Source organism: Phyllobates terribilis, unplaced genomic scaffold (assembly GCF_046119375.1).
Source record: "Phyllobates terribilis strain yellow unplaced genomic scaffold, ASM4611937v1 Scaffold_1__5_contigs__length_1240528914, whole genome shotgun sequence".
Classification (NCBI taxonomy): domain Eukaryota; kingdom Metazoa; phylum Chordata; class Amphibia; order Anura; family Dendrobatidae; genus Phyllobates; species Phyllobates terribilis.
The window spans coordinates 754,991,930-755,015,814 of NW_027362761.1; the positions used below are offsets into that span (position 1 = coordinate 754,991,930).

The 23,885-nt window shown below is 46.2% G+C and overlaps 1 protein-coding gene across 3 annotated transcripts in view; it reads left to right on the top strand.

Moving 5' to 3' along the window:
- Positions 1–23,885, top strand: part of LOC141149631 (uncharacterized) — a 54,063-nt gene that overhangs the window by 12,699 nt on the left and 17,479 nt on the right. For 2 of the 3 annotated variants that reach the window (XR_012245937.1, XM_073636908.1), the window contains exon 4: positions 10,211–10,676. The exons of the other annotated variant lie outside the window; for it this stretch is intronic. Coding sequence is in view for 1 of the 2 variants with exons in the window: in XM_073636908.1 (XP_073493009.1) it covers positions 10,211–10,672 (462 nt within the window). In the remaining variant the exon portion in view is untranslated. The remainder of the gene's footprint in view (positions 1–10,210; positions 10,677–23,885) is intronic. 3 annotated transcript variants of the gene reach the window in all.

Here is a 23,885-nt window from a genome sequence, read left to right on the forward strand (position 1 = left end):
AGAGTCCACTCGCTACTTCATTGCAAGTATCTTTTGTGTATCTGGTTCTGCCTTTCCCTTCCTGTCTGTTCCGTGTGAACAGAGCCCTGTCCCCTCTGCTCTGCCTTGCTCACCGCTCCTGCGGTTTCCGCTCTGCTCTGCTTTGCTCACTGCTCCTGCAGTCTCGCTCTGCTTTGCTCACTGCTCCGGCAGTCTCGCTCTGCTCTGACCCTTTGCTCGCTGCTCCGGCAGTCTCGCTCTGCTCTGGCCCTTTGCTCTCTGCTCCGGCAGTCTCGCTCTGCTCTGGCCCTTTGCTCTCTGCTCCGGCAGTCTCGCTCTGCTCTGGCCCTTTGCTCGCTGCTCCGGCAGTCTCGCTCTGCTCTGGCCCTTTGCTCGCTGCTCCGGCAGTATCGCTCTGCTCTGACTCTCGCTCACCGCTCCAGGCGGCCTCGTCTTGCCCTGTTCTTGCTCACCGCTCTGGGCGGCCTCACTCTGCTGTGTTTGTCCACCGCATCTGCGGTTCTGTTCCTGAGTCCCAGTCTGTACTGGGTCCTATCCCGTCTGTGCTCCAACCTGCTAGTGCCTCTCTGTCTGCACTCTAGCCGTAATTGCCTGTACCCCCTGCCTGCATACCCGCCTGCCTGCATACCAGTCGTGCCTGCCTATACCCACCAGTCAGGGTGCCAGCCGATCCTGCCTGTTCCTGTATTCCCCGGTGTGGGTCAACAGCCGTGTCTGGGGTCTGACCTGGAGTAGCACCTGGTCCCACTGCTCGGTTCCTCCCTGGTGCACTGGCGTCGTATGCCGTCGTGCGACCTTGGTCGGATCGGGCAGATACTCAGTTACGCCCCTCCAGGCACCCTTTGCTCGCCGCTCCAGCAGTCTCGCTCTGCTCTGACCCTTTGCTCGCCGCTCCGGCAGTCTCGCTCTGCTCTGACCCTTTGCTCGCCGCTCCAGCAGTCTCGCTCTGCTCTGGCCCTTTGCTCACCGCTCCGGCAGTCTCGCTCTGCTCTGACTCTCGCTCACCGCTCCAGGTGGCCTCGTCCTGCTCTACTCTCGCTCACCGCTCTAGGCGGTCTCGTCTTGCCCTGTTCTTGCTCACCGCTTTGGGCGGCCTCACTCTGCTGTGTTTGTCCACCGCATCTGCGGTTCTGTTCCTGAGTCCCAGTCTGTACTGGGTCCTATCCCATCTGTGCTCCAACCTGCTAGTGCCTCTCTGTCTGCACTCTAGCCGTGCTTGCCTGTACCCCCTGCCTGCATACCAGTCGTGCCTGCCTATACCCACCAGTCTGGGTGCCAGCCGAACCTGCCTGTTCCTGTATTCCCCGGTGTGGGTCAACAGCCGTGTCTGGGGTCTGACCTGGAGTAGCACCTGGTCCCTCTGCTCGGTTCCTCCCTGGTGCACTGGCGTCGTATGCCGTCGTGCGACCTTGGTCGGATCGGGCAGATACTTAGTTACGCCCCTCCAGGCACTCACGGGTTCATGGTCCAGTGGGATCACTAAACACGCACACGCCAGTCAGTCCGGGCGTGTGCATTACAGCCCTTTTTCCAGCACGTCTCTTCAAGATGGAGTCAATTTTAAGGGTTCTGGCAACAATAGCCAATTTCCAACACTTTGCTAATCAGAATTGCAGCATGTCCCTCTTGCAGACTATCTCTTATTGCCAGCTGCAGCGTGTGCACAACACAGCGCATGTGATGAATAGGAGAGATGTGTGAAGCAGCTTCAACAAGATCCTCTAATTGTACAGAATCCTTTTACTGTTCTTCTGTAGTAATATCTGTTCCTCCTCATGGGAACAGGACTGTGGCCTTCCATCTCCAACATACTGAATCTGAAATGTTCTGGCTGCTGTTCACCTTCATTATTCTCATTCATCAGTTTAATTGTACTTATCATGTTTGAAGCATTATCAGTTATAATAGCAAGAACCTGTTCTTTTTAGATTTCGTAATCTTGCAGAACTTTTTCCACTAAGGCCTAGAGGAACTGGCTGCTGTGATGAGCTTTAGTATATTTAAGGCTGTGTGCCCACGATGCATTTAAGTGTTTTTGCAGCGCCAATTCCGCTGCAGAAATGCTTAAAAAACGCTTGGTAGAAGGTCTGCCATGTTCCCCAATGATAATTCGCATGTGCTGTGCACATGCTGCGGAAATTTCCGCTGCAGATTATCATTGCGGAAAAAAACACAGCACTACCAATTATTTTGCGGAAGCGCTGCGTTTTGGCCGCCATTGAATTGCATTGGAACGCATGTAATCCGCATCACTGCATCTGTACATGCGGATTACATGCGTTTCAATGTGTGGATGGTACCCGGGTCTGGAGAAGATGAGACTCTCCTCCGGACCCGGGTACCATAGAACCTGTAAAAAAAAGAATAAAATATAAAATAAACATTATCCTTACCTTCTGATGGCCCCCGGTGGACTCAAGGACCTGCCATGTTGTCATTTAGTCATGTGACGGGTCACGCGACCGCTGACATCGGCAGGTCCTTTCAGTGTACCGCGAGCTGCCAGCAAGCAGAGACGCATCAGATAAAGACTCCGGGGGCCATCAGAAGGTAAGTATAGATTTCTTTTTTTATTTTTTAACATTCTTTCAGTCACACTATATAAATCCATGCCAGCTGCATGGATTTATATAGTGTGACCAAGATGTCAAGCACTTTCCAAGTGATGCTAAAATCGCTTGACAACCCGCATGCGGAAATGCATGTGAAGAATTCTTCACTTCCGCATGTCCCTGGCAGGAAAACGCATGTACAATCCGCATGCGTTTTTTGTGCCAGGGAGATGCAGAAACGCTCAGGAAAAATCCGGAGCATGTCTGCATCGTGGGCACATAGCCTTACTCTGAACTTTCAATGTCAGGCTTGTCTCAGGGTACAGCTCACTAAATGCTTCACATCATATTTCTTCACAGTATATGAAGAGGGGAGGAGGGAGGAAGCAAGTTTGTGCAGAATCATATTCCAGAAAAACACACACATATATATACATAAAAATATATATGTCCTCATCGATCCTGTTGCTGTATTTCTGAATTTGAGATGTTAGAAAACAGTTTTTCTCCTCATATTCTATGTATAGTGTATATAAGTCATGAGAGCAGCTAATTTCTCCAAACATGAGCTAAGAGGAAAAACAAACTAAAACATCAAGCATACAATATGCTTTAAGAAGTACTTACCTTAATCCTGCTTTCCTGTTCACTCCAGCAGTTCTGAGATGAGTGCAGGCATTCCTTCCCTGTGTTTTTTTTCCCCTTATCTGTAGAGGAGGAGCTTCACTATTTATCATGTACATAAACTGCAGCACAGATTCATCTCAGCTAAAAGTCTAGACCCTTAGATCAGGAATAGGACAGACATTAAAGGACATTTCATAACTTTCCCAAATTCTTATGAAAAAATATCCACAAAGAACACACTGAGCAAGTATTGAATCAAGTATGCAGTCTGAATGTTAGAAATACCTGCCGTGGACACAGTCGTCGTCCTCCGGTTTCCAGATTGCTCCGCCGGTCTGTCCGCTCTAGGGACGGAGATGTCGAGCACTTGGGAAGCCGTTCTTTCCACTTGTTTCGCGGCCCGGGAGACATGGGATGCTGTGTCTCCCGGTTGCCAGGTAATGCAGGACGCTTCCTTGCCTGGTTTTAGCCAATGGTAGGAATGTGTGTACCCTGGGACTAACAAAAATCATGGTGGTCTTCTACAGACCCCCGGTTGTCATGCCAACTCATCGGCGACCCGCAATCATGTGACGGGGGCCGACGGACGGGGTTTGTGAAGGGCGTCCCACGCGATTATGTCAAATACCGCTGTCAGATTGTTGACGGCACATGGCTGCTCATCAAATCAGCTGTTAGTTGCCAGAAAAGATGCGTTCTCAGCGCTGGAGCCCCCATCAAAGGGGGATATATGACCTATACGTCATAGGTCGTGAAGGGGTTAAGTCATGTGAAATTTGCGCCAGAAACAAAGTCCTCCGCACCGCTCTGGCAAGGAAGGACTTACCCCTGCCTATCCCTGTACGTCCTTGGTCTCACATACAGTTAGGTCCATATATATTTGGACAGAGACAACATTTTTCTAATTTTGGTTCTAGACATTACCACAATGAATTTTAAACAAAACAATTCAGATGCAGTTGAAGTTCAGACTTTCAGCTTTCATTTGAGGGTATCTACATTAAAATTGGATGAAGGGTTTAGAAGTTTCAGCTCCTTAACATGTGCCACCCTGTTTTTAAAGGGATCAAAAGTAATTGGACAATTGACTACAAGGCTATTTCATGGACAGGTGTGGGCAATCCCTTCGTTATGTCATTCTCAATTAAGCAGATAAAAGGCCTGGAGCTGATTTGAGGTGTAGTGCTTTCATTGGGAAGGTTTTGCTGTGAAGTAAACATGCGGTCAAAGGAGCTCTCCATGCAGGTGAAACAAGCCATCCTTAAGTTGCAAAAACAGAAAAAAACCATCCGAGAAATTGCTACAATATTAGGAGTGGCAAAATCTACAATTTGGTACATCCTGAGAAAGAAAGAAAGCACTGGTGAACTCATCAATGCAAAAAGACCTGGGCGCCCGCGGAAGACAACAGCGGTGGATGATCGCAGAATAATCTCCATGGTGAAGAGAAACCCCTTCACAACAGCCAACCAAGTGAACAACACTCCAGGAGGTAGGCGTATCAATATCCAAATCTACCATAAAGAGAAGACTGCATGAAAGTAACTACAGAGGGTTCACTGAACGGTGCAAGCCACTCATAAGCATCAAGAATAAAAAGGCTAGACTGGACTTTGATAAAAAAACATCTAAAAAAGCCAGCACAGTTCTGGAAGAACATTCTTTGGACAGATGAAACCAAGATCAACCTCTACCAGAATGATGGAAAGAGAAAAGTATGGCAAAGGCGTGGTACAGCTCATGATCCAAAGCATACCACATCATCTGTAAAACACGGCGGAGGCAGTGTGATGGCTTGGGCATGCATGGTTGCCAGAGGCACTGGGTCACTAGTGTTTATTGATGATGTGACACAGGACAGAAGCAGCCGAATGAATTCTGATATATTCAGAGCCATACTGTGTGCTCAGATTCAGCCAAATGCAGCCAAACTGATTGGTCGTCGTTTCATACTACAGATGGACAATGACCCAAACCATAAAGCCAAAGCAACCCAGGAGTTTATTAAAGCAAAGATGTGGAATATTCTTGAATGGCCAAGTCAGTCACCTGATCTCAACCCAATTGAGCATGTATTTCACTTGTTAAAGACTAAACTTCAGACAGAAAGGCCCACAAACAAACAGCAACTGAAAACCACCACAGTGAAGGCCTGGCAGAGCATCAAAAAGGAGGAAACACAGCGTCTGGTGATGTCCATGAGTTCAAGACTTCAGGCAGTCATTGCCAACAAAGGGTTTTCATCCACGTACTAGAAATGAACATTTTATTTACAATTATTTAATTTGTCCAATTACTTTTGGTCCCTTTAAAAACAGGGTGGCACATGTTAAGGAGCTGAAACTCCTAAACCCTTCATCCAATTTTAATGTGGATACCCTCAAATGAAAGTTGAAAGTCTGAATTTCAACTGCATGTGAATTGTTTTGTTTAAAATTCATTGTGGTAATGTCTAGAACCAAAATTAGAAAAATGTTGTCTCTGTCCAAATATATATGGACCTAACTGTATGTGTTTATTTACAACCCCGAAGAGAAAGTCATTTACAGAAAGACTTATGGAAATTAGCAAGGTTTGGAAGTACATCTACTTTGAATTCCACAGCATACTGTATATAGAGGGCTTAAAACTGAAATAACTTCAGTTTTAGAAATCTCTGACCTGTCCTAGAGACGTACCGGAGATTTTCATCAGTGACATACAAATGAAAGAAATGAATGTAGTACATCAACAAACATTAATGGAGACTCAAACCGTGTGTGATTTTACGCCTTCCAGCACCATACATGTACAGCACTGGCAGGAGGTAGCTGTCACACAGTGTTTATGCATAAACTTTGTGTTACGAGCTTACCGCGATAGAGAGGTGCCAGGAGACTGCAGCATCTGATTTTATGTACTCCTGCACTGATCTGAAGCACTTCTCCTTCATATTAAACGGTGCAGGTTTTTGTTAGCAGTGCAGGGGTTAATCTGTTCAGCTTGGATGATCTCAGCTGTTCAGTATCAGCCACTCCCCTCTCCTATATATACTTGCCTCTGGCAATCTGGATTGTCAGTGTTAAGACTTGTACTGACTGGTGAGGAGTCTGTTGTTGATAGAGGCGTTTTGGAGTGTTTATCTGTGACTGTTGCAAGGTGTTTCGGCTGTGTGCAATTCCTCTTCCTCTCCTATTTAGTTTTCCTAACTTTTCTCCCCGGTGTACCTCTGTTATCTGTGAGTGCATATTTGTATGATTGTTATTTTCATTTATCGCTGTACGTCCTTCCTTGTCTATGTATATACAAGTGCTTCTCACTAAATTAGAATATCACTAAAAAGTTAATTTATTTCATTTCTTCAATACAAAAAGTGAAACTCATATACACTGCTCAAAAATATAAAGGGGACACCTAAACAACAGAATATAACTCCAAGTAAATCAAACTTCTGTGAAATCAAACTCTCCACTTAGGAAGCATCATTGATTCACAATCAATTTCATATGCTGTTGTGCAAATGGAATAGACAATATATGGAAATTATTGTCAATTATCAAGACACACTCAATAAAGGAGTGGTTCTGTGGGGACCACAGACCACATCTCCGTACCATTGCTTTCTGGATGATGTTTTTGATCACTTTTGAATGTTGGTTGTGCTTTCACACTCGTGGTAGACGGACTCTACAACCCACAGAAGTTGCTCAGTTAGTGCAGCTCATCCAGGATGGCACATCAATGCGAGCTGTGGGAAGAAGGTTTGCTGTGTCTATCAACGTAGTGTCCAGAGGCTGGAGGCGCTACCAAGAGACAGGCCAGTACACCAGGAGACGTGGAGGGGGCCGTAGGAGGGCAACAACCCAGCAGCAGGACCGCTACTTCCGCCTTTGTGCAAGGAGGAACAGGAGGAGCACTGCCAGAGCCCTGAAAAATGACATCCAGCTGGCCACAAATGTGCATGTGTCTGCACAAACGGTTAGAAACCGACTCCATGAGGGTGGTATGAGGGCCCGACGTCCACAGATGGGGGTTCTGCTTACAGCCCAACACCATGCGGGACGCTTGGCATTTGCCACAGAACACCAGGATTGTTGCCACTGGCGTCCTGTGCTCTTCACAGATGAAAGCAGGTTCACACTGAGCACATGTGACAGACGTGACAGAGGCTGGAGACGCCGTGGAGAGCGATCTCTTGCCTGCAACATCATTCAGCATGACCGGTTTGGCAGTGGGTCAGTAGTGGTGTGGGGTGGGATTTCTTTGGAGGGCCGCACAGCCCTCCATGTGCTCGCCAGAGGTAGCCTGACTTCCATTAGTTACCGAGATGAGATCCTCAGACCCCTTGTGAGACCATATGCTGGTGCGGTTGGCCCTGAGTTCCTCCTAATGCAGGACAATGCCAGACCTCATGTGGCTGGAGTGTGTCAGCAGTTCCTGCAAGATGAAGGCATTGAAGCTATGGACTGGCCCGCCCGTTCCCCAGACCTGAATCCGATTGAGCACATCTGGGACATTATGTCTCGTTCCATCCACCAACGTCACATTGCACCACAGACTGTCCAGGAGTTGGCGGATGCTTTAGCCCAGATCTGGGAGGAGATCCCACAGGAGACCATCCGCAACCTCAACAGGAGCATGCCCAGGCATTGTAGGGAGGTCATACAGGCACGTGGAGGCCACACACAATACTGAGCCTCATGTTGACTTGTTTTAAGAACATTACATCAAAGTTGGATCAGCCTGTAGTGTGTTTTTCCCCTTTATTTTTGGGGGTGACTCCAAATCCAGGCCTCCATTGGTTAATAAATGTGATCTCCATTGATGATTTTTGTGTGATTTTGTTGTCAGCACATTCAACTTTGTACAGAACAAAGTATTCAATGAGAATATTTCATTCATTCAGAACTAGGATGTGTTATTTGAGTGTTCCCTTTATTATATAATCATTTCAAACAGAGTGATCTACAGTATTTCAAGTGTTTATTTCTGTTAATGTTGATGATTATGGCTTACAGCCAATGAAAACACAAAAGTCATTATCTTAGTAAGTTAGAATACGTTATAACAGCTTGAAAAATATTTTTAAAATCTGAAATGTTGTCCTACTGAAATGTATGTTCAGTAAATGCCCGCAATACTTGGTCGGGGATCCTTGCATCAATTACTGCATCAATGCGGCGTGGCATGGAGGCGATCAGCCTGTGGCACTGCTGAGGTGTTATGGAAGCCCAGGTTGCTTTGATATCAGCCTTCAGCTCGTCTGCATTGTTGAGTCTGGTGTCTCTCATCTTCCTCTTGACAATACCCCATAGATTCTCTATGGGGTTAAGGTCAGGCGAGTTTTCTGGCCAATCAAGCACAGTGATACTGTTGTTTTTAAACCAAGTATTTGGTACTTTTGGCAGTGTGGACAGATGCCAAATCCTGCTGGAGAATGAAATTTCCATCTCCAAAAATCTTGACGGCAGAGGGAAGCATGAAGTGCTCTAAAATTTCCTGGTAGACGGCTGCGCTGACTTTGGTCTTGATAAAACACAGTGGACCTACACCAGCAGATGACATGGCTCCCCAAACCATCACTGATTGTGGAAACTTCACACTAGATTTCAAGCAGCTCGGATTGTGTGTCTCTCCACTCTTCCTCCAGACTCTGGGACCTTGATTTCCAAATGAAATGCAAACTTTACTTTCATCTGAAAACAACACCTTGGACCACTGAGCAACAGTCCAGGTCTTTTTCTCCTTGGCCCAGGTAAGACTCTTTTGGCATTGTCTATTGATCATGAGTGGCTTGACATAAGGAATGCGACACTTGGAGCCCATGTCCTGGATACGTCTGTGTGTGGTGGCTCTTGAAGCAGCGACTCCAGCAGCAGTTCCACTCCTTATGAATCTCCCCCAAGTTTTTGAATGGCCTTTTCTTAACAATCCTTTCAAGGCTACGGTTATCCTGGTTGCTTGTGCACCTTTTTCTACCACACTTTTTCCTTCCATTCAACTTTCCATTAATATGCTTGGATACAGCACTCTGTGAACAGCCAGCTTCTTTAGCAATGACCTTTTGTGGCTTACCCTCCTTGTGGAGTGTGTCAGTGACTGCCTACTGGACACCTGTCAAGTCAGCAGTCTTCCCCCATGATTGTGGAGCCTACTGAAACAGACTAAGGGACCTTTTAAATGCTTAGGAAACCTTTGCAGGTGTTTTTTCTTAATTATTCTAATTTACTGAGATAATGACTTTTGTGTTTTCATTGTCTGTAATCCATAATCATCAACATTAACAGATATAAACACTTGAAATAGATCATTCTGTTTGTAATGACTCTATATTATGAGTTTCACTTTTTTTATTGAAGTACTGAAATAAATTAACTTTTTGATGATATCCTAATTTAGTGAGAAGCACTTGTACATACACTATTCCTCCCCACTTCTCTGGTGGAGGAGGGGGCCAGATATAGTACTGATTCAGGAGTTCAGCAAGATACATGGCCCCATCATCTTCACCATCACAAGTAATCTGGGGAGCAGGGATAGCTAGGGCACCCATAGCGTTAAAGACAAGGAATCTGACTCGGGTAATCTGACAACAGAAACGTGAGACATTGATGTTGCTCAAGAGGAAACTGCTGGTGGCTCAGTGCAACAGGTGAAATAGTTGTGTGAAACTTCTTTACTTTTTTTAAAGGGATAGTTTTACTCCTTTAAAAGGGCTCACGGTTTTTATAGGCTTGTTCTCCTCTTATCTTCAGGAGGGCTTGCTCCCCAGCCTCCTGGATTTTAGCTTCCTGGAAGTTGGTGCACTACTTATTCATTGACAGCTCAGACCAGCAGCATTGTTGTGCCGATGGCCCGAACTGTCGTCTCTTCTGCTGCAATCAAAGGCAGCTTTGCTTCTCCAGCATTGAAGGGACAATGAAGCTGACCAGATCCAGAGAAATGGCCAGTTTGAGAGCAGTGCTTACAATCTCTGTAGAATAAAGCTTACAACTGCTGTGCTCCTTGCCGCTACCAATAGACTGATCTTTTCTGGGTTTTCTGTTTTGCAGAGGTTTGAAAAAGAAAATGCCAAAGCAAACTGCGATATGATTGACAAGGCCACGAACCCAAGTAGGCCCATAACCTCTCAAAGCCTGATGGACGTTGATATGAGAAACTATGGAAGCCGCAATAAACACGTGTATAGAAGATACAGTCTGAGCTGGAGAAATTTCTCTTTTATATTCCCGTTTACTTTCAGAGCAAATCTGGATTTTGAAAGTCTTTATAGAAAACTAACCCAGGCTATACCCAAGCTTGACTATATATTCACTAATGGCCAAGTTAATTTATCATCAGGCATTTCTTCTTCGTTCAGTTCACTAAGATCCGCAAGAGCCAAAAGTGTTTTTTCATCTTCACTGTCAATGAAACCTGGGAGAGTAACTGAATCTATAATTGGTACCTCGAAACCATTTTGTGATAACTCGCTGCCTTTGGAAGAATTCAGCTTAATTGTTAATCCAGATTAATTATGTAAGTTCTTTCTAATGTTTGAGATTTTTTTTCTTTTTTTATCAAATCAAATATGAAATATTTTAAAAGTAAGCTAGATAGCTGTTAGACACACATTCAGCTCTAAGACATAGCATTTTCTGGTGGATTTTGCCCTGAAAATCAGCAGCCAATGTCAGTGCAGTATATATGAGTAGGGTCATCAGGAATTGCTGTACTTTAAAATGTGAAACTTTCCTACTTTATGCAATTGCAATGATTACTTACAGTACAAGTACAATACATTTTTGACCCTGATGCAAGATGTTTGATACCTAGTTCATATGCAATATTTTTTTTATATAAGTAAGCAGGTTATAGATTTCTTTTTCAGCTGATTTTTAAGGTAACCCCTTTAAAATTAAACCTTTATTTTGTGAGAGAACATACTCCATCTAGTCTCACACCTCCAGTTTCATTGTGATCAGATAACACTGCTGGGCAGAGTACCGTATTTTTCGGACTATAAGATGCACCAAACCATATGACGCACCTAGATTTTAGAGGAGGAAAATAGAAAAAAATTGTAGGCAAAAAATGTGGTCATGATGCACTGTTATGGGGGAGGGGGTCTGCTGCTGACACTGGTATAGGGGCAATGTCCGCCAATTCTGTTGTTATCCTCCATCCTAGTATATATGGCCCTTCCTTCCTGTTATACGTGGCCCCCATCCTGGTGTGCATGGCACCCCAATCCACCATCCTGGTATGCATGGCGCCCCAATCCACCATCCTGGTATGCATGGCGCCCCAATCCACCATCCTGGTTTGCATGGCACCCCAATCCACCATCCTGGTATGCATGGCACCCCAATCCACCATCCTGGTATGCATGGCTCTCCTCATCTCTCATCCCTCTTCCTGGTTTGCATGGCACCCCTCATCCTGGTATGCATGGCTCCCCTCATCTCTCATCCCTCTTCATTGTATGCATGGCACCCCTCATCCTGGTATACATGACACCCTTCATCTCTCATCCCTCACCCTGGTATGCATGGCTACCCTTATCCCCCTTCCTGGTGTGTATGGTCCCCCTAATCCTTCTTCCTGGCATGTATGGTCCCCCTTATCCTTCCTGGCATGTGGCCCCCCCTCATCCTTCTTCCTGGCATGTATGGCCCCCCTTATCCTTCTTCTTCCTGGAATGTATGGCCCCCCTCATCCTTCTTCCTGACATGTATGGCCTCCCTCATCCTTCTTCATGGCATGTATGGCCCCCCTCATCCTTTTTCTTCCTGGCATGTATGGCTCCCCTCATCCTTCTTCCTGGCCTGTATGGCCCCCCTCATCCTTCTTCCTGGCATGTATGGCCCCCCTCATCCTTCTTCTTCCTGGCATGTATGGCCCCCCTCATCCTTCTTTTTCCTGGCATGTATGCCCCCCCCCATCCTTCTTCTTCCTGGCATGTATAGCCCCCCTCATCCTTCTTCCTGGCATGTATGGCCCCCCTCATCCTTCTTCATGTTATGTATGGCCCCCCTCTTCCTTCTTCCTGGCATTCTAGACACCCCTGATCCCATGCTGCACACACTAGTTCTACTCACCTTTCTTCCCAGTGTTCCAGCGCTGTGTCCTCCTCTGCAGCCAGCACTGATCTCAGTGTGAGCCGCGCATAGCGATGATGCCATGTGCCCTCACACTGTGTGATGCTGTGCCGGAAGAGTCACTGCTCCCTACACCTGGACTGTGTGAGTGAGGAGCAGTGACCATTCATTATCTCTAATAGCGCTCACACTGTACCGCAGCGTGGCTCCTGCAGCAGCCGGTGGTCAGCGTTCCCGATATTAAAGTCCATGAATATTCTCTGCAACTCACTCCCATGGGTTGTAGTGAATATTCATGATCTTCAATAGCACGCACACTGTAGCCGCAGTGCGGCTCCTGCAGCAGCCGGCGGTCGGTGTGCCCACTATTAAAGTTCATGCATATTCACTACAACCCATGGGAGTGGGTTGTAGAGAATATTCATGGTCTTTAATAGCGGGCACACTGACCGCCGTCTGCTGCAGGAGCCGCACTGTGGCTACAGTATGCGCTATTAAGGAAAATTAATATTCAGTGCTCCCCACCCCTATGGGCGTGGAGAGCAGTGAATATTCATAATATTTAGTAGCGGGCACAGTGTAGGCTGCAGCAGACGGCTTCTGCCTGCTGTGCCCGCTCAACCACCACTGTTTCTCCCCCACACCACCCACAGCCACCATATATAGTCCATATACATTCGGTCTAAAAGACTCACCCCCCACTTTCCTCCAAAATTTTGGAGGAAAAAAGTGCGTCTTATAGTCTGAAAAATACAGTATTTTTCACATTTCTGTTCATACCCCTAAATGCCTATTGGTGGGAAGTTTTTTTTATTTGTGATAGTATTTAAACTTGATGCGTAATAATAAAGCAGAAATCTTGCTCGGTACAATATGTTAAGGTTGTGTTTGATTTCTCAAGTGCTCATAAGCACAACTTAAAGAGGCACTCCCATCAAAGTTTTTATCCTCTTAATATATTACAATCATCATATTATATAGCACTGTGTACTTACAATTGCTCATTTTGACTTCCTACCCAGCTAATTATTCTCTTTTCTCTGGTCTTTAAAGAAACAGGAAGTCTCTTTTTCCCTACAGAAATCATTCCCCTCTTCAACGCCTGTCCCAGCTGTTCTGTTAACAGCGGGAGTGGCGATCGGATGAGAGGAGCAGTAGTCCTCTCCCGACCCGGGTACCACCCGCACCACTTTTCAGCCGCAAATTTGCGGCCATTGGCTTTAATTGAAACGCAGCAAATCCACAGGTATAGACATTATACCTGCGGGTTTGTTGCGATTCAATGCAAGTCAGTGGTTGCGAATTTGCGGGCGGGATCGCGCCAGAAATGGTCATGCTGCGGTTTTTAACGCAATGCAAATCCGGAGCAGATGTTTCCGCATCATGTGCACAGCACATCCGGATTAGCATTGCTATACCTGGAAGACCTTATAACAAGCGTTTTTGCAGCGGGAAAACTGCCGCGAAAACGCATCAAAAACGCTTCGTGTGCACTTAACCTAATGGAAGTAATTGCTATCAGTAAAGCAACCTACCAGGAGAGGAACAGCAGGGAAAGGTCTGTAAGGTGTCAAGGACCAGGATGAGATCCCGCTTATCCATGAAAGACCAGTAAAGAAGGGACTATGTGAGCCACACCTTGAAGGAAAGGAAAGAGCTGTTTAGGAGTCTAAAGCCAGATGATTATGAAAAGGTGTAAACAGTGCAGAATCCTGTCTCATGAGGGATCTGAGAGACAGTCCTAACTTAAGACCCGGCTGCAAGAAGACCCTGGAGACAGAAGAGCATAAAGGTGACAAGGTTGGATACTCTCCAACCAAAAAGAAACCCTCCAAATACAAAGAGAGCAATGTGACAAGGAAGACATCCATACTCTAATCATAGTCAGGATGATCGAAGAAAACTGAAGATTCAACAGCCATACCATTAAAGGGAGTGTCCATGAGTACGTGTGTAAGATGGGACCATATAAAAGTAAGTCTGGACGATCTGGCAGTCTTAATGTAGCATCTGCAGGACAGGAAGATTGATTCTGCATACCAGGATCTTCTGCACCAGTCCAAGGCAACGAGAATAAGAGGAACCCCTTTGACTTGATCCTTTTGAGTAATTTGGTTCAATCTAAATGGTATCAGACTTCTGAAGTCTCCCAGTGGAGACAAATGTGGAGGAAGACATCTAGATGGAGAGACCACTTCCCTGTGGATATCCCTTCATGACTTAGTGGTCCACTGTGGGTATGTGGATTAATGAGATTGCAGTAATTCTTTGTGCTGCTGAAACCAGAATCCGAGAGATCTCTGCCATAGCTTGACGATTTTGCGTTCCATATTTATGGTTGGTGCCACAGCGGTGGTATTGCTGAACTGGATCCGGATGGCTAAACTTGACAGCTGGTCTGGCCAAAGACGTTGAAAGTTTCGTGATTCAACCAGTGCCCCTGAATATTGTACTTCTAGAAGACCGCTACCCATAAGGAAGACTGGCATCTATCGTCACGATCTGCCAATGAATCAGAAGAGAGCAAGCGAAATGTATGAATGAGGAGTATTGCCACCAGATCAGTGATTGCCTGATGCATAGATTTGGGGGACAGGGTGATTCAAGATAGACAGGTTTGTCCCGATGAAAGAAGAGGGCAAGCGGCAGGGTTCTGCTATGGAACTGAGCAAAGGAAATTACCTCAATGGACGCCATCATATTACCCAGGATTCTCATGCAGAAACGGGGGTAAATGAGGGATGCCTGAGGGAACAGAAACCAGTTTGAAGAGCAGACATCTTGTCCCCTATTAAGAATACTTTCACTTAGACCGTATCAAACAGTATCTTCAGAAAAACAAGATGTTGAACAGGAATCAAAGACTGATTAGTTGACAAACCAACCGAAGCAATTGTGTCCTGGGTGATAAGCAAACTCGAGATTCTCTAAGTAAAAGGGAGCCTTGGTAAGAATGTTGTCCAAGTAGGGTACTACAATGATTCCCCTGAGGGCATGACTGCAGCCATGACCTTTGCAAACACCCTGGGATGGCTTGCAAAACAAAGGCACTTTTGATGAGCTGAAAAAATAGGAATGTGGAGATTAGCGTTATGGATATCCACTGAGCATACAAATTCCCTGGGTTCTATGGCTACAAAGAACAAAGAGACAACATCCTGAAGCGGCATAGTCATGTCAGTTTGTTCAAAAGTTCAGGTCCGTGATGGGATGAACCGAAAAGTGCTCCTGTGCAGGAACTGAAGCACTAACACTAGTGGAAGGAGTGAGACTGTGAAAGACGAGATTTGGAAAAAAAAACATGCATGTGAGCACTTAGACAACTCTTCTGAACCTTTTCTCCGCCTTACTGGAGGATCACGCAGATACTCTGCTAATGTGGGAGGCGGAGATTACCTCTCTGATCCAAGTGTCATGACTGCTGGGGGCCACGGGTCCCAGAAGAGTAGAAGATAACAGCACACCCAATAAAGGCTCGTCAGACAGGTGAGCAATATGGTGGTTTATTATTTTAGTTTTTTTTTCAGGTGACATTGGCTTCAGTGGATTATCTGATCTTCAGACAGGTGAGTATAAGTTTGCTTTTTTATTTCAATAAAGGAGTCTGTGTCATCATTTCAAATAAAAGACTTTATTCTGAGTGTTTTTTTTTTACAATTTAACTCAGGTTAGTAATGGGGGAATCATATAGACTGATCTCCATTACTAACCCCTGGGCTTGATGTCAGCTGCCAATACAAAGCAGATATCAACCCCAACCCTATTATACCACTTGCCCCCGCACTAGGGCAAGTGGGAAGAGTGGAGGCTAAGCGGCAGCATTGGTGTATCTTATGGATGCTCCTTTTCTGGGGCGGCTGAGAGCTGATGTTTTTAGTTTGGGAGGGGGCCAATATCCATGGCCCCATCCGAGCCTATTAATATCAGCCCACAGCTGTCTGCCTAGCCTTTGCTGGTTGTTAAAATAGGGAATCCACATCTTTTTTTTTTTGAAGGGGGGACGGAGGGGGATTGTCCCATATTTTAATAACCAGTAAAGGCTAAGTAAACAGCTGTGAGCAGATATTGATAGCCTGGGAACCTCCATGGGCATTACCACCTTTCCAGGCAATAAACATCAGCCCCCAGCGGTCCGCTTTCCCTCTGCTGGTTAATAAAATTTGAGGGGATCCCAAGCCATTTTTTTCTGAAATTTATTTATTACTAAAATACATGTACAGTAAGCTACACACCCAAAGCACTGATTATATATCTCACCTATTTCTATCTTTTATCTATTTATTAATCTATATATGTTTAGAAGAATATTTCCTTTGAAAACTATCTTTAAATGACAGAGAATTTCTCTATGTAAAAGCTGTTAAAATTGCATCGCATACAGATTGCATTCACATGTCATTCGGAATCTAGGTGATAAAAATCGCATTGTACTCTCATGAAAATCACATGACACTCGTCCAACTTTTTAGGAACAACATCCATCCTATTCTTTTTTAGCGGTGATGGGTATGAGCCCTAAGTGTAATTCTTAGTGGTAGCCTCCTGGATGCAGCAACATAAACCCATGGTTTTCTGTGTCCCAATGAAAACACCCAAGAAATTTACATCATTTTGAGTAAGAGTTTGATGCCTCTGTCTTCCTCAGTGCTGAGGTCTCTCCTCGATACGATAGGACCCTCTCCTTTCTTCAAATATGTATAACGTTAGAGCAGTGTTGCCGGCTTTGCACTTATCTGTACTGTAAACTGCAGTCACATTTGAGATTGCATATCCAGTGTTTATTAGGTACAGTAGTAATGGACACAAATTTTGGGGAAGGTGGAATGGAGTGAGCAGCACGACTTCTCTCCACCAGACCTCTCTTATGAGCAGACGCCAGTGGCCTTGTGATCTGCTTCCGTACCCAGAGGTACACTTACTACCATCCCCCCACTGCATTGATGATTCTATGTTTCTGGGTGATCAAGGTTTACCCATAGTTGGGAAATTTCTTGATAGTGGGCTTGCTGAAGCCCAGAGACCTGGGTGTCCCAGTCAGCACAGGTAGGGAGACCCACTGCTAGGATGCTGGAGCTCTTTGTGGAGGATGGGCACTATTCTTAGGGTTTATTTAACACCTTCACCCCCCAGCTTGTTTTTCATGACAAGGCCAAATTTTACAATTCTGACCAGTGTCACTTTGTGGTTATAACTCTGCAACGTTTCAACAGATCTCAAATATTCTAAGATTTTTTTCGTGACGTATTGTACTTCACGATAGTGGTAAAATTTGTTTGATATGACTTGCGTTTATTTGTGAAAATATCTGAAATTTGGTGAAAATTTTGAAAAATGTCCCAATTTTCAAACTTTTAATTCGTATGCCCTTAAACCAGAGAGTCATGTCATGCAAAATATTTAATAAATAACATTTCCTACATGTCTACTTTACATCAGCATAATTTTTTTGATGTTAGGAAGTTGGGTTAAAAGTTGATCAGCAATTTCTTATTTTTCCAACAAAATTTATAAACAACTCCTTGTCATACCCCACACTTGGCACCGATAAAATAAAAAAAAGCTTATACTCCCCTCCCATGCTGGCGCCGTTCCTGTGGTATCGGCACTCACTCTCTCTTGGGCTCTCGTGCTATTGTTGTGACACGTGACCCTGGTGCCCAAACAGCGCTGGTGTCACTGTCCCCACCTCCTGTTGAATCAAACATGAAGAGGAACTCAGAGATCAGCTGCAGCCTGGACTTCCTCTTCATGTTTGATTTGAATAAATGCAGGGACAGTGACGCTAGTGCTGATTGGGCGCCGGGGTCACGTGGCAAGACAACTGTACGAGAGCCCCAGGACCGAGAGTGCTGGAATGGGGCCAGCATGGGAGGTGAGTATAGGGTTTTTTATCATATTGGGGCCAAACATTTAGATCAAGAAGGGGTTGTCCATGTAATGGGCAACCCCTTTAACTTTTCGTATGTTTCATAGAAATGAAAGCAATGTGGAAAGAAAAAAAAAATTTTTATTATTTTTTTTTACAAAAATTTGACTTTAGCCCAAATTTTTTTTATTTTCACAAGGGTAACAGGAGAAATAGACCTCAAACTTTTGTTGTGCAATTTCTCCTGAGTACATCAGTACCCCATATGTGGTGGAAAACTTCTGTTTGGGCGCATGGCAGGGCTCAGAAGGGAAGGAGCACCGTTTGACTTTTTAAATGCAAAAAATGACTGGAATCGAGAGCGCGTTTGGAAAGCCCCTGATGTGCCTAAACAGTGGAAACCCACCACAAGTGACCCCATTTTGGAAAGTAGGCTCATTACGGAATTTATATAGATATGTGGTGAACACCTTGAACCCCCAGGTGCTTCACAGAATATGTAGACGTGAAAATAAAAAATGTTATTTTTCCCACAAAAAAATGTTTTTAAGCCCTAATTTTTTTATTTTCATAAGGGTAACAGGAGAAAATGGACCATACATTTTGTTGTACAATTTCTCCTGAGTACGCCGATACCCCATATGTGGTCGAAAACTACATTTGAAACACAGTGCAAAACTCAGAATGGAATGAGCGTCATATTGAAGTTCAAATTTTGCTGGAATGGTTTCAGGGTGTCATGTCACATTGACAGAGCCCCTGAGGTGCCAGAACAGCAGATCCCCCCCCCCCTATCAGTGACATCATTTTAGACATTACACCTCTCATTAAATTATTCTAGGGGTGTGGTTAGCATATTGCCACCACATGTGCCTCACAGAAATGTTTACGATTGGTGATGAAGAAAGAATAATTACATTTTTATCGCTAAAATGTTGTTTTAGCCCCAAATGTTTAATTTCTATAAGGGCTAATAGGAAAAAATGTACCTCCGTTTGTTGTGCAATTTCTCCTGAGTGCACCAATACCCTACATGTAATCAGAAACTACTTTTGAGGCACAGTGCAAAATTCAGAAGGGAATATTGTAGTGCAGATTTTACTGCTTCACCGCGGCCTAGTTGCGGCGGTTAGCTCTGCCCCCACACTGTCCTCATCATGCAGGCCTTTCTCCCGCCCGCTATAGCCACGCCCCTCTGTCCAGCCTCATTGTTGGGGCTTCTTGCCTCCCGGCCTCAGTCACTCCCCCTCCCAGTGGCGTGGACTCTGCATGCTCTTTTTACTTCGGTAGGCCCTCCTCTTCCTCCTGCGTCTTCCTGACACCACCATTTGATGGTAGCCTGCTGTCGCCCTGTGCACCTGTGGTCTCCCAGAACAAAGTGGTCGCCTGGAGACCTGTGGTCGCCCTGATCTCTCCCAGGACTTTCTCAAGCAAGATCCAGCCTGTAATTTCTTCTGTGGGTAAGCTCTACGCTGCAGACTGACACTTCCTCAGCAAATCTTTACCTGTCCCCTAACCTCTGACATCAGTTAGTGTATCTTCTATCATGTCTAAGTCTAAAGGCGAGCGCTCTTGCCCTTCGACTTCTACTACTCTCTCTGGTAAAGCACTTTGTTCTTCATGTAAATGCAGGCTCCCTTCAGGTCAGACTTCTTCCCTATGTCAGGACTGCAGCAATCCTCCCACTCTCGCTACCCAAGAGGCCCCCATTGCGTCTAGGTGAGTGTTCTCCGTGTCCCAGTCCCAGTCTGTTGCAGATGTTACCAGGGTATCTCAAACCCTGGTATCTGCGCTAGACATATTACCTACCTCTGCTTCCGCCACCTCCAGCGGATCACAGGAACCCCCGGATCAGCCTACCAAAATTGCCCGTAAGAGATCTAGGGAGGAAGACAGTTCCAGGTCTTCCTCTCACTCCCTCACTCCTCCCTGTCCTTCCCTGCGGGCAGGTTCTTCTTCTCGGTCCTCATTCCCCGACTTACCTGATGAGTTGGACTCTCATTCGGTTACCGAACCTGACTCTGACTTAAATTCCGACCAGGCCTCTAACATGCGGGACATAGTTCAGAGTCTTATTGCAGTGGTCAACCAGACCTTTAACATTAAGGATTCTGTTAAGGAACCTGCAGAACAGGCAATTTTTATTTAGACCACTTCCAGTTTGTCGCCCTGCTGTTCGGCCTCTCTACCGCATCCAGAATCTTCACAAAGATAATGGCAGCGGTAATGACCCTTCTTCGAATCAGGGGCCTAGTGGTCATTTCCTATTTCAACGACATTCTCGTCAAGGCTCCATCCTTCTCCCTCGCCCAGGAAAATCTTTCCATCGCTCTCGATACTCGTTATCGGCTCGGCTGGCTACTCAACAGGAAGAATTCTTGTCTTGTTCCTACCCAGCATCTGGTCTTCCTCGGCGTTCCATTCAACACCCTTCAAGCCAGGGTCTTTCTTTCCAAGGAGAAAAGGACAGCCCTCCAGCGTGGGATTTACTCTCTTCAGGTCCCTCGACCTTCTTCTCTCTGCTCTGTTATGGTGGTCCTGGGAATGATGGTGGCGGCATCGGAGGCAATTCCCTTTGCGCAATTTCACATCAGACCGCTTCAACAGACCATCCTATCCCAGTGGAACAGATTTGTTTTCTCTCTGGACCGTCCAATTCGGATCTCGCACCACGTCAAGGCGTCCCTGAATTGGTGGCTGTCTTCCCCCCTCACTCTTCAGGGTCTATCCTTTCTCCCCTTTCACTGGCAGGTGGTCAAGACGGATGCCAGCCTCCTTGGCTTACAGTCCAGGGACATTGTTCTTAGGAGGAGTCCTCTCTGCCGATTAACATCCTAGAGATCAGGGCGATTCTCCTGTCCCTCCGTCACTGGCAGAACCTTCTCAGTGGCTTACCAGTCCAAATCCAGACAGACAATGCCACGGCGGTGGCATACGTCAACCACCGGGGAGGTACCCGGAGTCCTTTGGCATTAGCTGAGGTCTCCAAAATCCTTTTCCGCAGTGCATATTCCCGGCGTAGAGAACTGGGCCGCCGATTTTCTCAGTCGCGAGGGTCTCAAGGCAGGGGAATGGTCTCTACATCAGGATGTCTTCCTTCAGATTTGTCTAAGATGGGACACTCTGGATGTGGATCTCATGGTGTCCCGATTGAACAGGAAGGCAGTTAGTCTCCAGGTCTTGCAACCCCCTCGCGGTGGGAGTTGACACGCTGGCAATACCTTGGTCACAGTTCGCACTTCCTTATATGTTCCCACCCCTTCCCCCGCTGCTGAAGGAGATCAAAGCAGAGGGGGTGCCGGTCATCCTGATCGCTCCGGATTGGCCCAGGAGGTCTTGGTACGCAGAAGTCATCAATCTTCTCGCTGATGCTCCTTGGAAGCTTCCAGACAGACCAGATCTGCTTTCCCAGGGCCCAATCTTCCACCGAAATTCTTTTTTTTTTTTAAAACAATGTGTTTATTGAACTTTGTGCAAAAAAAAAATCAGAACATACAATATATAGGGCCAACAGACACCGGAATTCTCAGTTGCTCGATTTGACAGCGTGGCTGTTGAAACCGCGGTATTAAGAGCGTCGGGTTTTTCAGAACATCTAGTTCAGACGATGATCAGGGCTCAGAAGCCTTCATCGTCTCGAGTATACTACCAGACCTGGAAGGCCTTTTTTCCGTTGGTGTGAGCGTAATCACACCGCGCCTAAGAGATTCTTCTTTCAATTTTGGCCTATCTTCAAGCCAGGCTTGACGCGGGGCTTGCCCTCAGTTTCTTGAAGGGCCAAGTCTCTGCGCTTTCTATCCTTTTCCAGAAAAACTTGTTTTCTCTCTCTCAGGTAAAACCTTTTCTTCAGGGAGTGGCTCACGCGGTCCCTCCGTACCGAACGCCAGTCGATCCTTGGGACCTCAACCTGGTCCTGGAAGTTCTTAGAGGAGTTCCGCCTTTGAACCTCTGTGTCTGTCCCTTCTTTCTTGGAAGGTGGTTTTCCTGGTGGCAATCAATTCTATGCGGCGCGTGTCGGAACTAACGGCTCTCTCCTGTCACGCCCCTTTTCTGATACTCCACCAAGACAAGCTGGTCTTGAGACCGTTGCCTTTTTTACTCCCCAAGGTGGTCTTCACCTTTCACCTCAATGAGGACATCGTCCTCCCTTCCTTTTGTCCAACTCCGTCTCATCCTCTGGAACATCTCTGAATAGGTTGGACCTTGTCAGAGCAGTTCGGGTTTACCTGGCTAGGACCGCTCCCTTCCGGAAGACGGATTCCCTCTTTGTTATACCTGAGGGAGTGTGGAGAGGCCTCCTGGCTTCCAAGGCTACAGTTGCTCGCTGGATCCGGACGGCAATCCTGGAGGCGTATCTGTGTAAGAACGGGATTCCTCCCCCCCGGATTAAGGCCCCCTCTACCAGAGCGGTGGGTGCCTCCTGGGCGGTTCATCATAGGGCAGCCACCCTACAGCTTTGCAAGGCGGAAACTTGGTCCTCTATCCACACTTTTGCCAATTTTTATAGGGCTCATACCTACGCTTCGGCAAACATCAGCCTAAGTAGGAGAATCCTGCAGGCGGCAGTGGTTGAGTTGTTTTCTGCTGTTTCCCTCCCCATGGACTGCTTTGGGACATACCATGGTTTCCTATGTCCCCCAATGAAGCGATAGAGAAAACAGGATTTTTGGTTACTCACCGTAAAATCTGTTTCTCGAATCCTTCATTAGGGGGACACAGCACCCTCCTATTTTGACAGCTTTACTAACTGTTATTGTTTTGGTACAGTTTGAATTTTTGGTGTTTCTCTCTGTTTAATGTTGCTGCTCCTACTGCTTGTGCACTAACTGATTAACTTAAAGGGGTTGTCCACTACTTTTAAAAATATGCCAATGTGTTTTAATGGTAAATAGAAGCTTCTTTCTAATTACATCCTGGTGCTGTTTCTGCCTGTGAGCAGCGCTATCGGTTGCTGCTCACAGGCAGCACGTGACCCCCGGCTCTGACATCCTCTGACGTCACGACAAGTCCAGGCTGCAGCCGAGGGTCCCTCTTCCACGTTCCACCGGTAGCTGCTGGATTATGGGCGGGGTTACCCCCCACGTCACACCCGGCATCCACCGCGCGCTCTCCCTGTCCCCATTCATTGGGAAAGCGCGCGGTGCAGAAACCCCAGCGCTGAGTCATTCCTCACTTGACGTAACGTCAGCGGAGGGTCATGTGCTGCCTGTGAGCGGCCACCGATAGCACCGCTCACAGGCAGAAACAGCACCAGGAGGTAATTTAGAAAGAAGCTTCTATTTATCATTAAAACACATTGGCATATTTTTATAAGTATTGGACAATCCTTTTAAAGCCGGTTGGTGGGGTGTACACTGCTGGGGAGGAGCTAACTTTTTTTGTGCATAGTGTCAACCTCCTAGTGGCGATAGCATACACCCATGGTTTCCTGTGTCCCCCAATGAAGGCTCTGAGAAACAAATTTTACTGTGAGTAACCAAAAATCCTGTTATTTCTGTCGATAGTCATGTGAGAGCTTATTTTTTTTGATGAACGAATTGACGTTTTTATTGGTACCACTTTCAGACACATATCATCGCTTTCTGTTCCGATTTTTTGGAGACAGAATGCTCTGAGCATGGTCTAACAAGCTTGCCATAGCCTGGTGACCCGTTTTTCTTCATGGCAACTATTGGGCCCTCGCGATATCGATTGCAGCATTTAGGGGGTTAGCAGGCAGGAGCCGTGTGGGCACTGCTCCTGGCAGTGAGAGACGCGTGTCAGCTGGCATGTTCGCTGAAC